General features: G+C 36.8%; 1 protein-coding gene and 1 long non-coding RNA gene across 2 annotated transcripts; one reads left to right on the top strand and one right to left on the bottom strand.

Annotated features, from left to right (window-relative positions):
- Window positions 1-1394: 1394 nt before the first annotated feature.
- On the top strand, window positions 1395-7787 carry LOC121297254 (ubiquitin-conjugating enzyme E2 B). The gene is made up of 6 exons (XM_041223443.1): window positions 1395-1570; window positions 3638-3718; window positions 4065-4090; window positions 4348-4437; window positions 5112-5200; window positions 6201-7787. Exons 1-6 carry the CDS (start codon window positions 1527-1529, stop codon window positions 6327-6329), a joined length of 459 nt encoding a protein of 152 aa, XP_041079377.1. The 5' UTR covers window positions 1395-1526; the 3' UTR covers window positions 6330-7787.
- LOC121297255 lies at window positions 6640-9604 on the bottom strand. The gene is made up of 2 exons (XR_005947145.1): window positions 9418-9604; window positions 6640-9192 (listed from the first exon to the last, which is right to left on the bottom strand). It is a non-coding gene; the product is annotated as an uncharacterized LOC121297255 (long non-coding RNA).
- Window positions 9605-14408: the final 4804 nt, after the last annotated feature.

Below are 14408 nucleotides of genomic sequence, written 5' to 3' on the forward strand. Positions count from 1 at the left end.
TCAGATACAATGGATGTTAGAGAAGGGTCTAAATTCTAGTTACCATAGCAATGACCAGTATTCAGAGTTGATCACAATAAGAGCATTCTGGAATGTGATCGGAACTTACAAAATAGCACACAGAAAACAAGTACCACTTCACTTTGTTATGTTTATATATATATATATCTTACAGTTATCTTATATTTTAAAATGATGTATTTCACTAAAACACAGTAACAGCAAAGGGCTGTTTGAAGTGATTGCAGTGTTCTGCTCTGATATCATAATTGCGAGTTGATTAATAGATGGTCAGAAATAGAACCCAACCAGTCTTAAGACGTGTTTAGGAGCTACATGGCTGGATATACCTGGTGATAATGCTTAATGACAGTGCACAATAATTGCCTGCGTGTGGTGCACACTATAAAAAGCTGACATTCTTATTGTAAAATCTATGTTGAGAACTTCATGAAAGTTGTAATCTCTCATAGCTTGTATATTATAGTGTTTTATTTGCCTCAGGTGAAACCTACAGTATATCTTACATCACTGATGTACATACAGTACTTTCCTTTCTCTATCTGGTCACTGTGCTACTGGAAATAAGACCTCGCCTTAAACCACATGCACTGTAGTTGCCTATGCGCAGCAGCAGAAAGGGTCTACTACAGTATATCTAAAACTATAGGATTCAAAGTCAATAAGGATGTCTCTGGTAAGGCTTTGTCTGTTAAAAGTTGGTTTCTGAATTGATGTATATGATATTATCAGTCAAGGCTTTAGCAGCCAGCATTGCTGAAGACATTTTTTGGTGTAATAACGGAGTACAAATGCCCCACCTGGTCGTTATGCATTGGTAGTAAATTAATAATATCAACTTTCACATCACTTAGAGGATGTAGCTGATCAAATATACTGTGTTTGGAAATAAACGGATTATTGATGCCACAATATTTTGTTATATATTACTGTAATTTGTGTATTTTTCTGCTTTGCAAATGCATTGCGCTTCTTCATACATGGAACAGTCTACACTGTAGTGATATGTACTTCTCCAGCGCTTGTGTTTACCGGCATGCTGTGCACAGCACTAAGTGTTCACTTTCAGCCATGCTAATTACGAAAGCAAGCAGGACAGATCATTCAACAGGGGCTTGTCACTGACACGTCAAGACCAACTCCTTGCAACAGAGAGGGGTGTTCACGTAAAGCGCATAAAACTACATTTAAGACACCTCGACGAAAAAGGGGGAAAAAATGGTCTTGCTTACAAACTATTTGTGATTTCTAACTAAAGTGCATTAAATTAGCTTCGACATCGCGTTTGATTATTTCGTGTTTCCTCGGCAAGCGATGAAAGCGGACTGTTCCAATCGAACGTTCTGTTATTTCATGTTTTTCCTGTGGAGCTCTATGACGTCATCCTGGTTGTTTGCAAGAAGAAGGAAAAAAAAAAAAAAGACAAGCGTTGGAGTTAGCTGTAGATTTACCGTCTAAAAGAACGGATTTATGGTTAAAATAAACTAAAACTCCCATCTAGAACCATGTCTACGCCAGCCCGGAGACGGCTTATGAGAGATTTCAAAAGGTAAGTCCGTTTTATTTTTCAGTGTATTGTTTTTCTTAGCGATGTAGGCCTTTCCTGTAAGTTTAGATAGCTTGCTTGGTCGAAACAGGTCCAGATCACTTGCTGTATCTTTGTTTCGGGAGATTAAAAATAGCTCTAGTTCTCGAGGGTGACACTTGCAGAGTAAGCGTTTGATTTTCTTTGCGATCGACCTGCAGCCTTAATTTGTTTTTTTTCCAGGATCATGACTAAGGAATATATTTATTTTAAGTACCTGTACTGTTGTATTGCACGTACGAATGTGTGTTCTCATCTTACAGTACTACTGCTCAGCTGTACAAAACATTTATTCAACGATTCTTATGTTTCTTGTAATTGTTAAAATAGTAATATAATAATGCCTTAAAATGTTACCTATATTTATACAAAACACATTAATGATGAAGTTTAAAGGGAGTATTTTAATGTACTACAGTGGATGTAGAACTATTATTTTGTCATTCAAATAAAACGACTTTGTCCACATTGAATTTGTCATTTATTTCACAAGGGGGGAAAAAATTCTTAGAAATTGTTATTTCTTTTTTTTTAGAGCAGTTAAAATTTTGGTAGAGAAACGGAGCTGGGGCGGTAAACTGTTCACAGATATGCTGTAGCAAATAAAATGCACGGTGAATGGGACAAGAAGATGCAATACTTTTCATTTATAGCTTCTGAAGCTAGGACACTGTGAACTGCAAGAGCAGTCGGATGTTCCCTGAAATACCTGTGAAGCCTCACTCCGGCTGGACTCTTCATCTCAATCCTTCATGTTAGCTGTATTCTCGTTGATCGGGTTTCATAGAAGTGTGTTACCTTCTAATACGAACCGTGTCCCAGGGATTTGCAAGAGTCCAGTGCTGAATGAATATTGGACGCCCTTTGTGATGAAAGAAATGGGTCTCTAAATCTTTTTTTTTTTTTTTAAATGTGTTTGTTTTAGCAACATACAGTGTGTGTAAGGGGATGCTAGGCCGATACCAGTCTAAGGTCGTAGTCGCTCAAACCGATTCACTGCCTGGATTGTTCATCGTGCTGTCATATGGACAGTATTGTGAGCACTTCTCACAGGGAATGCAAGTGATCTGTCTAAAATGCTGAATACCTCACATAAATTAGACATACATGCCTTTAAATAAACAAAACAGATTTACAGGCTATGTTATTATTATTTTAATGGCAGGCATAGAAATCAGCTATTTAATTTGTTCAAGATCAGGGTTTGCAGAGTGTATGTCAAGCATACTCTACGGGAAAATGGTGTGCATTTTTGTGCCTTTCCTGACTAGTGGCTTTTTGACAGATCTTGTATTACAGTACGGGATTGTTCACATCTACTCAGCAAGTTTTTCTGGTCAGGCTGTGGTCGCAGTTTGTTGTCCAGAGCAGTTTGTAACTCAGGCTGGCTATGGATAGACTCTAGATCAAGCATGGTGCTTTGGCTGTGAATTACTGCTGGGCTGACACCTCGCTGTGCAGGGATAGGCAGCTTTCTCTGAAGGTGTTGTAGAAATCTGGCTCCAGCTGTTCAGTTCTCTCCTAGCCTGCTGTGGAGCAAAGGCTGACTAAAACCTCACTTTGAACCCTTTAAGGGCGACAAACCGAGCAAGTCTTCATGGAAGCCAATGCATAAATCAAAATCCTCCCTATCCTGAAGGTATCAGAAGAACCTGCTTGATTGACAGGTGCTTGGGAAGCTGTACGAGTACAGATGCCAGGCTGTTTACTAGAGAACCTGTCCTTCAATTCCAAGTTTCTCTGTTGTAAGAATCAAGACTTTGTTTTGACAGCGAGGACAATACAGGCAGATTTAAGGAGAATCTAGTTGAAATTCCTTTTTATTCTTTATTTCAGCACTTCTTATTCAAGCGGGAATAAGCTGACATTGAAAAACATAATGGAAGTCCATATTGATACTGTTTTCCTATGTTAAATAAAAGAGGGGTCTGGCAGTGATGTTGTCTTTTAAACGGATCATAACGAAATGCATAAAAGGACATGCTTGGGTTTGCATTAATCTTGTTAACAAACTGATGAATTTGTTTCTAGGCTTCAGGAAGATCCTCCTGCTGGGGTCAGCGGGGCTCCATCTGAAAATAACATCATGTTGTGGAATGCAGTAATATTTGGGTGAGCTTCCTAAACCCTCTGGTGTTGCTATTTACATGATGTAACAGTGATGTGCTCGATTGATATACAGAGAATAGGCTACATGATACATGGATCAATCCACCTGTTTGCAATACCACCTTTACAGGTTTCCCATATAGACCTCTATAATATGTAAGCTGTTGGGAAAACTGATCTAAAGAATGTATAAATATAATGGAGTTCGATGTTCCAGAATCTTTCTGTTGTTAAAGTTGTTTCAGGACAATGACTCTTAAGAGCATGTTATAGTCATTAATAATAATTAGAATGATGATGATGATGATTATGACACTAAATTCTTTTTTTTTTTTTTTGTCCCTCACAGACCTGAGGGAACACCATTTGAAGATGGTAAGCATTCACAAACATAAAAATACTGTATTGGGTCAGGTGTTGGCTTTAATCCTGATGGTTAGTAGGGATATTTGTAATGGGTGTGGTCTGTTTTTATCTGAACTGTCTAAGGCAACAATATTCTTTCATAAAGCAGGACTTTTAAAATTCATGTACAGTATTTTGTTTAGTGCATATTCCCTGTGAATGTTAGCTTGATTTTATTTGATCTCCTTTGAGTGTATTTTTTTATTTTTTTATTTTTTTCTTTACAGGAACTTTTAAGCTAGTGATAGAATTTTCTGAAGAATACCCGAATAAACCTCCCACTGTCCGATTCATCTCAAAAATGTTCCACCCAAATGGTAAGTGCTTTGTGTGCTGTAGTGGATGCGGCTGCCTCTGTAGTTGCATGTGTGTGTTTGACTTGATATGTTACTTTTGCATACAAAATTAGTCACAAAATAGCAGAAGTAATAACATGCGCTATAGAGACAGTTATACCTCATCTAAAAATATTGGACAACTGTAACTTAAGTTATGAAGAAAAACAAGAGGTCCTTCTAATGTATAATGTGTCATAAACAAATGACATGGATAAAGTCAGGATCCACAAGAACAACAAGACATAAGGAATTCAAATTCAGTTACCCACAGAGAATGATTAAAGTGACAAATATCCACTAACTTACTCTTGGTGGTGGAGCCCGACCTGCACATGCATAATTTCTGAGTTAGCAAAACAAACTGCGCCTGCAATTAAAGATTGAAATAACTCGCTAATAATTTTGTTCCAAAATAAAGTTCCAAAAAAAGATACTCCTAGTCAGTGTGTACTATCCACCTGCTGGATCTGGTTTTTAAACACGCAACCGATTTCTAGTTATTTTAGCGGAAAACCCTCTGCCAGTAGCTATCACGGTGTTATGTGTGTGTGTATTAGCTATGTACAGCCTCATTATTATAGAAGTGTATTTATCAAATGTTTTTTTTTTTCCAATGATACAGCTTACAATTTAACGTATATTTTTCTTTACAGTTTATGCAGATGGGAGTATATGTTTAGATATCTTACAGAATCGCTGGAGTCCAACATACGATGTTTCATCTATTTTGACCTCTATTCAGGTTTGTCTTTTCACTGTCCTGTTTTGTTCCCTGGATTTCTATCATTGGTACTTAGTTGTTTTACAATGATCTGCTGATCAAGCATTAATAAGCCTTGCTGCTCATAAATATATAATGTTAAGCTTGGTTAACAGCTGCAGTGCATATGCTGATGAGTTTTGGTGAATGATCTTCAGATGTCGTGAACCGGGTCAGCAATCACCCTAAGTGGTCTAAATTTACTGCAGAACTCTTTCATTGATTGCAGGGAATCTGAGGCCTGCTGTGCCTGTAAGACAAGCTGCTGTGTCTCCCGGCCAATCAACTACACCATAAAATTGTGATTCAGTAGTTTAGGTCATGAGTGAATGACAAATGAAAAAACAGCAGCTTTTGTTTTAGGGTCCCCATTGGGCCACCCAGAGACGCTCATATGATCAGGAGCTCACTGGTTTGAATCCTGGTCTGGTGGGTGTGGGTTGCAGATAAACACAAACTCTTAGGGTTAGGTTTGTAGGTGTACAGTATATAGGTTTATTTGGTTACCTGGATGCCAAATGTTTGTTACTAGTAAAAAGCAATGGAGTACACCACTTAAGTCACTGTGTGCACAGTTGTACCATATTAAGTTTCTTATCTATTTCATAAGGTGTGTATTTTACGGCAGGGCAAGTTCACACAGACAGTCTAAAAATGACATTAAAACTTTGTGACCGAAGGGGATATAAACACCAAAGATTTCCTATTATAGTGATTTAGTCACACATAAATATATTTTAAACTCCCAGGGTTAGATAAATATTGTTTGAACTTGTATGAACGGAAATAAAGGAGTAGCCAACAGATTTAATCAATAAGACCTTGCAGTACTGTAAGAAGGCTGTTGTATTTTATACGCTCATACAACATGTAAAAATGTATTATACTTTTGTGTAATTAACTTTCTGTATAAGCATTCAATTTAAAAAACAAACAAAAAAAAAAATACAATATTTTTCACTTTTTTTTTTTCCTTCCCCAGTCTCTGTTGGATGAACCAAATCCCAATAGTCCAGCCAACAGCCAGGCTGCTCAGCTTTACCAAGAAAACAAACGGGAATACGAGAAGAGGGTATCGGCTGTTGTAGAGCAGAGCTGGAACGACTCCTAACAACGAGAAGAGTACTTCTCACCGCTGTTAAACTCAATCTTTCATTTACCTCATTGAGAGAAAAAAAAGTTAAAAACTCAAAAAAAAAACTTAAGTGCCACAAGTTTAAAAAAAAAAAAAAAAAAAAAAAAAAAATTGGGACTTTTAGTGCTTGCCAACATGTTTGAAAAATACCAGCCACTGAGGTTTGTGTTACTCTTGTGTTTTTAATGTGTTCTTTTTATTGCATGATGTGAAATAAGTTATTGCTAACTAAACTTGTATTATATCTTCTGTTCTTTTTCTTTTTGTTGGGTGGATGCTGTTATTGTTCAGTTTCCAAAGAACCATTTTTTTATGTTTTTCCTGGTTTAAAGAAAACCAGCCATTTAGAATATACTAATTTTGTCAGATTTATTGGTGCAATGGCAGATGTCAGGTTTTTTTTTTTTTTTTTTTAAAGCAACAGACATTTAATAAAAACAAACAAATTATATCAACCACAATCTTGTTCGTATATTGAATATGGAAATTAGCTCACTATGTCTCCTCTCTCCCAAATGTGGTTTTGGAGGCTAATCAAACGAAAAAACAAACCCAAGTGGTTCTGGATGTCAGATATTACACATGTCAAGATTTTCAACCTTTGGACAAAAAAGAATGCCAGGTGGCAATTTAGCTTTGAGAGATGATTAAATACCAAACTCCTCATCTCAACAGCAAGCAGCATATTATGGCCCACTCAGATGAACAAATACAATTTCACACTATTCTTTGCAATCACTGGCTTTTCTTGTACAGACTGTAAAGGGACATTTTGTGGAGTCACACAATTTAAGTGCAAAATTAAGTTATGTCATTGCTTTTTATAGAGAACGGCCAAATTTGTTCACAAACCTGCCTGAATGCAGTGAGTTCTGATCAGATGGAATAGTTCAGATATCTGATGTTGTAACATGGAAGGTGGTAGAATAACATGCCGTTAAGTTTAGGTTGTCTACTGTCTGTCTTTCTTTTCTGGAGAGAGGTGGCATAGTTCTAGTGGAACGAAACAAGAATTGTGATAACCATGTGAGTATACTAAATTATTACTCGCCACCTGCTATGAAAATGATGCAGGTATTTATTTTCTTGTTGTCTTTGTTTTCCATCTACAAAGGCTTTGGGGTAAACATACATGTTCTGTTCATTTCTTTGTGGCTTACATTTAAAGGTAATTGAAGAGGAGTATTTGTGCACCTTGTCTAACTGTAATAGAAACTGAAAAACAATTATGGATAGCCAAGAAATGTGTTCATTAATCAGACTTTATTTAGAGAAAATAGTGGTGACTGTATGAACACAGCTGTAGTGCTTGGGTTTCACTGAACCTAATGGAAAGGGAGATGTTCTAAAGCTAGTTTTTGTGAATTTATTAGGACATGATGTATACTTCTAATATGCTGTATAAACACAATAAAGACATTTTACAGACTTTAAGATGGTTACCAGCATCCAGTTACTGCCTCCCATACACATCCGGAAATGTTACATCTGTATTTGGTGGCTTCACAGTTAGCGCTGCTTTGCCACGTTGCCTAGGTAGGCAAGGTTCTTCCCAAAGGTACAGCGAAGACCCCTACTGCAGAGCAATTTCACCCATCCCATGTTTTGTCATTGATTAGCCCCAGGAGTGCTGGAAGAATTCTGGAAGGGGTGCTGGAAGTTCTCTACAGACATTTCCATATATATGTGTGTATATATATATATATATATATATATATATATATATATATATATATATATATATATAGAACAGTAATTACAATTGGTGGTGTTAAATTATAAGAAAATAACCTTAAAATTGTTTACATTGTTAAAAAAGACCTAATTTGGTATTTAATTTATTGTTTTACTAAACACTATTCCAAATAGTAACCATTCATACAAGGTCTAATCTAAAAAAAGACTTCATTGATCTTATGATGTTCAATACTATCTGATTAATTCCTAATATATTTTAATGACTCCTTAAAAACAAATGTTCTTATCTTTACAAGCCTGAGAATAAATAGTCCTTAACAGATGATGATGATTCTCACTGTGCTGCAGATAATCTTCTTTTCAATGCACTGTATTCTGGGACTCTTATGAACGCTAAAGGAAGCAGGCAAGGGGAAAACAAAGTTAAAGAAAACACATCTCATTCACGGCACTCACTGTATTACCAAGGCGGAATGTATTCGACTGCAATCGGATCTTCCTGATTGATTAGTCCAGTCTACTTTCTAATAAAATTATCCTCTCTTTATTAACAACCCCATGTTGTTATTTAAAAAGAGCTGGACTCGAATTACTATCTACTTGCTGCTTTTGCTAAACAGGCTAGTATTGACGCAGACAAGTGCTTCTTTCCAGCCAAGGCGCAAAGTTAATAAGCAGGACCTCCGAATCTTAGTGCAAGGACCGTAACACATTTCGGATATGTAATATCAGTTGTGTTATTGCAATAAGAATAAGGGACCCTAACCATTATTGACCAGCCAACCTCCTTACCAAGCTACAGTAGTCAGGGTTTCCAGCATTGTGTTCCCTGGGGCTCCTGTGACAGTAACACGATTCAACACTTCACATCACATAGATAGCATTTATTCGGATATATTTCATGGAAGGCATGACATATATCCAAATAAATATATTTCATGTCTTCCATATTTCATGGAATACGAATACGCTTTAATATTATCTATTAAACACATTGATAACACTGGCCGTACAGATTAGGGTATTACATCACAACCCGTTTACCCGCTTCATGACCTCATCTCGTGTTTTAAACACGGGTGCATCTTCGACACTATCTTCTGCCATTTCTTTCAGTTTCTCCATTAGGTCTTGGCTGTAACTGCATTGAAAAAAACAAGCCGATGTTACATTATGCCCTGCTATATTTTCTGCATTGAAATCTCTATGAAATACAGGAGTTCAAATTCATCTATGTACAACATAACAGACGCTTGTTTACCGACACCCCAGAAAAACGTGGTTCGAACAAACCATAGACAAAGACAGGAGATGGTCAATGTTTGTGTCCTGATATTCTGAAAGATTTCTCAAGATGAATTCTCACCGGGACTTCAATTGTTTTTCGCTCTCGGAAATGGATAAAAATTTCTCAAATAAATCCGAGGAATCTCTGTTCTGCTTCAAGAAATCCTCAACAGCACCTTCCTTTCTCAGCAATTTAAAATTTAGATTCGAACAACACAGAAAGGAAACAAATAAATAAGACACCGTCCCACTATGCTAAACGCGAATAGACCACAGAGACACAAAAAATAAGTTACCACGCATAGATTATGATGAACATTTCCTACACAGCTCCACCTAGCGGAGACTTTTAAAAGCAGATGTACACACAATCACAGAGGGGTATTTTGTTATGCTCTTAACACGTTCAGACAAGTAATAGGAAAAAAAAAAAAAATCCCTTTTGATTGAAGTGAAAGCGCGGCGCTGCATCGTGACGCTTGCTGGCAGGGCTATCTGTGCAGTGTCTCCACTGCCAAGTCATGCAGTAAGGTACACACAAGTGAACAAGTTGAAAGAACAATGCATACACTGTACACCAGAACAGAAGAAGAGCAGTTCTGTTAAAATGAGGGAACACAGAGACACTTTCAGGAACAGTGGCTTGAAAGCTGGTTCCAGGAGACCGTGAGACCTAGTTCGAGTCAACCTTGCCGTATCAAACCTCATCTCTCCCCTGTTATGCCTGAAACCTAGTCTCCTGAAACCAATTTCCCAGCTGCAAAACAGCTTCATGTTACCTCAGCATTAGTTTCAGCACTGTGTTATTGCAAAGCTTGCAGAAGAGAGATTTCTTGGGATCTTCTGCAGTGAATGGAGTGCCTCCCTGAAGGTCTTGCTGGCTCAATAACTGCTTATACTTGTGCAGGACCTTAGTCATTGGTGTTCCCTTCCCTTACTTAATCATCAACATGGGCAGCAGTAGCACTAAAGGGCAGGTACGATGGTTTAATTATAATACCAGAATCAATACACATTTATCTTAGAAAAGGGTGAGCGAGTATGAGAACCTTCATTGAAATTTCAAAATGATTCAGAATTATATTAACTGGTCTGCATGAATCTGAGTGCTGCCAAGCTCTGCACCACATAGTCCTTGTAATTCTTTTAAGCCAAATCAGCCTTTAATTGCTTTCCTCGGCACATCAAAGCAGAGCTGAGACTCGTGTCTCCCCAGTCAGGTATAAAAGGCTATTGGCACAGTGAACACTGCTCACAGCACTCAGCTGCAGTCAGTCTGTGCTGTGTTTTAAAGCTTGTCTGAAAGGCAGTAGCTCAGTGAAATTGTTTCTGAACAATGGGGGCTGATACACTGTGCTGGAAATGCACACTGTTCATTTTTTCTACTCTGCTAGCACTGTGTATATCATTGGCTACCAGAAGGGCACTTGCTCCCTTGGTTCCCCTACTAGCTCTGATCATTTTCTCTCACTTGCAAGAGGGTCCTGATTAAACAGCAACTGTGGTTACAGCACTACTGGAGTCAGCTTTTGTCAGATCCTCGAAGCTAAGCAAGGTCTAGTGTGGGCAGTCTTTACTGAGTGCAGTAGCAATTTTATGTATAAATGCTTAATAGAACATTTAATCATTTAGGGCTTCAAAGTAAAATTGGATGGCAATCCAATAAAATCAGCTGAAGAAACCTGCCTACAAGTACCTAGGATCACAATACAATTCATCCTTGAAAAAACTTTAAAAAACTGTTATAATATCTACTTTTGGCATTATAGCTCATTACTATTATTTTTTTTAGAACATTAACATAATTAACTATTGGCATGGACAATTAATAACAATTGAAATACAAAATAACACAACACAATTAAAAGACTGTATTATATATATATATATATATATATATATATATATATATATATATATATATATATATATATATATATATATATATAGATAGATAGATAGATAGATAGATAGATAGATAGATGGATAGAACAGTTTTCCATCATCGTTATGAAAAGGTAATTACTCCATACCCAGAATGAGAATGTTTGCCAGTGCACCCCCTCATATACCCAACATCACCACTGGCATAGGCAGAAGAATATTGCAGTGTGAAAATATTTCATTAATAACCCATGGAATTAAAACAAAGCAGCACAGTATAATTTGTTGCCTAGAGCTAATTTAGCCTACAAGTTAATCAAAAATCTCATTTTCAGATATTAAAAAGCTCCTCCTCAGAGTAAATAATACAAATCAAGTGATTTTTGAGCCCATGGAAAAATGTTCAGAGGAATGCACATGATATTAGTAGATTTAATATATTTTTAATTTTACATCAAAATGTGTCGGCTGTTGTCTCCACTACCAACTTATTTTCCTGGGGTCAATTTACATGAGTTGATATTTGTTGACTGCAATCATTTTTGTAGAAGAATATATTTTCTCTCTCTCTCTCATTCTAGAAGATACACTAAAGTCAGTGGTTCTCTTTATAGTTAAATTTTTTTTTTTTTCAAACCCAAATGCAATGATGGATGTTGTTCCCCCATAGGAAAAAAAAAAACTGTTTTGAAAATGAATTAAACTCTGAGATGCAGATGAATCACCTAATGTATGCTTAGTCAGGATAGAACTGTTATTGAGAGTGTTATAGACAGCAGATCCTGCACCAAGTAAATAGACCTGTCCTTGACAAACACATAGAGAGCGTGACAAACGTTTACTGCATAGCTGCATTCTGGAGGATGGCAACAGTTGCGTTTCTGTGGCTTGTTTTAGGAAATGTCACTAAAACTGTGCATCCTGTCTTTAACCATGCAGTGGGAGAAGTTTTTAAGGGATGTTCTTGTCTGAGAATCCGGGGGTGGGGGTTTGACGGACAGACAGTTTCAAGTAAGGAAATCTGCATAATCGTGTTTGACTGTAACGTTTACTGAAAGCATTGGATGGGGACAATTGTCCTATATGATTACATGTAAACCACTTTTGATCCATGTAGGGGTGAGACCAGAACTCAATTCACCTGTCAATATCTTAACTGATTTTAAACCAGGCCAGAAGTTGGGATTAAAATGGAGGACCAGAGAACACAGAGACCTCAGCTGAGGACCTGAGTAACTGAATTGAAGACCTGCATTTTTTCTGCTTTATTCCATCATTCCAAATAACCCGAGAAGACAATAAGAAACATTATAAAAGAAAACAACACAATACTACAGTAACATTCTAATTATCTCAGTGTTTTACTCACCCCCTATTTGCTCAGAAAATATAATAACACCTTTTCCTGTGTTGAAGATCTTTTGTTCTTGTCTTAAATGATTATTTAATTTGTGATGTCCAGATATTTAAACTACAGCACTATGGATGAAAAGTTGCCTCTGCTTACTGACGTATAATCACCGCCTGTGGGCCATTGTACCATGGTGACACAAAGCAGCAGTCTATCTATTCATGAAATCCTTACCTATCCAGAAATAACATTAAAAAGAGCAACAGCGATTATATTAATGAAGTTAATAGAGGGTAAGAAGAGAGGTTTTTAAGCATTGGGTTGTGCTCTTTTAATTTCGGGCACAATTAGTTTTTAGTCAGTGTTTGTAATTGGATTCACTGTCTTCTAAATCTGATGCATTCTCACCTCGTTTTATCTCTTGCTTTGTGAGAAGACAGCGGGGGGGGGGGTGTTCTGATTGCCACTATGCACTCGATAACAAGAAACAGGAATGTGATGCCACCTTGCATTCATTTTAACACAACCCTGAAATGTATGCAATATTTACAAAGACTCACAGTGCTACCTAGCTTCTGCACGGTGGTGTGCCATTCAATAAAAATTATGTTTATATTGTGTTGAGCTATTGTTCTTCGATACCAAAAAAGTTAATCCTTAAATTCGGGAAAGGAGACAAAATGTCCAACTATCACAAAATGGAAACATCTATCACAACCAGACTGATAAAGGAAGATTAAATGACATCCTTAAAATGTGGGGCCCATTTAACAAAGGTTTCCTTTATAGATATTATATATATGCTATATATACATATATATATAATATAAATATATATATATATATATATATATATATATATATATATATATATATATATATATACACACACACACACACACACACACACACACACACACACACACACACATATATATATACACCATGGTATATATGTAATCATTATCACAGAAGGTATAGGTTGTGAGTTTAGATATTAAAGTTATATGGATGACAACATGTGTATAAGATTGCAAGTATGTTATTTAAAAATGTAACACAGATATTTATTTAAAAAAAAAACTCTCCACAGCTGGTGCAGGTGGTGTGGTTGACAGAGAAAGCATCTGTCAATCTGGTACAAAATCCTGTCACTTAGCACTGAAGGCTACAGTGCTTGCCCTGGGTAAGGAGTCTAATTCGTTTTGGTAATGTTATCACAATCTTTTTTGAACTATGCCACTCAAAACTGTTCCATCACACATGTCGGCATGAATTAAGTCAGCCACTACAAAAAGGCTACTTGATTAAAACGTGTGGAGGACTCCCCAGGACATGCTTGTAGCACATCTTCTGTTGCGTAGGTCTGGTCAGAAATGCGTAATGTATACAATTCTCCATTCCTCCTATCAAGTTCCCAGAACTGTCAGTATTGGAATTATAGCATATACAATTAACCATACACGCTTTAGGCATATTGTAACTAGACAGAGATATTTAGTTTTATTCCACACTCTGATAAAGCTTTGGCATGCATTTCCACATTGGTATCAAGTGATGAAACAGACCACATTCTGCCAGTTATTCCAGCTATCACCCTACTTAGCTATCTCTTAAGTGATTGATAAAGTACATGGTTGATTACATTATCCAAGCTCGAAGTAACTATATGCTGATGGTAACGTCAGCAATCAACTAAAAGTGACCCTGTGAAAGGCCAAAGTGTTTAATACAAATACAAAGTTCCCTATAAAGTGTGAATAATAACGTCCAAGCTTACTGGAATCAAAGCACTTTGGGATTAAGTTTAACAAGTCCAGCACGTATGAAAAAAG

Source organism: Polyodon spathula, chromosome 22 (assembly GCF_017654505.1).
Source record: "Polyodon spathula isolate WHYD16114869_AA chromosome 22, ASM1765450v1, whole genome shotgun sequence".
NCBI classification, from domain to species: domain Eukaryota; kingdom Metazoa; phylum Chordata; class Actinopteri; order Acipenseriformes; family Polyodontidae; genus Polyodon; species Polyodon spathula.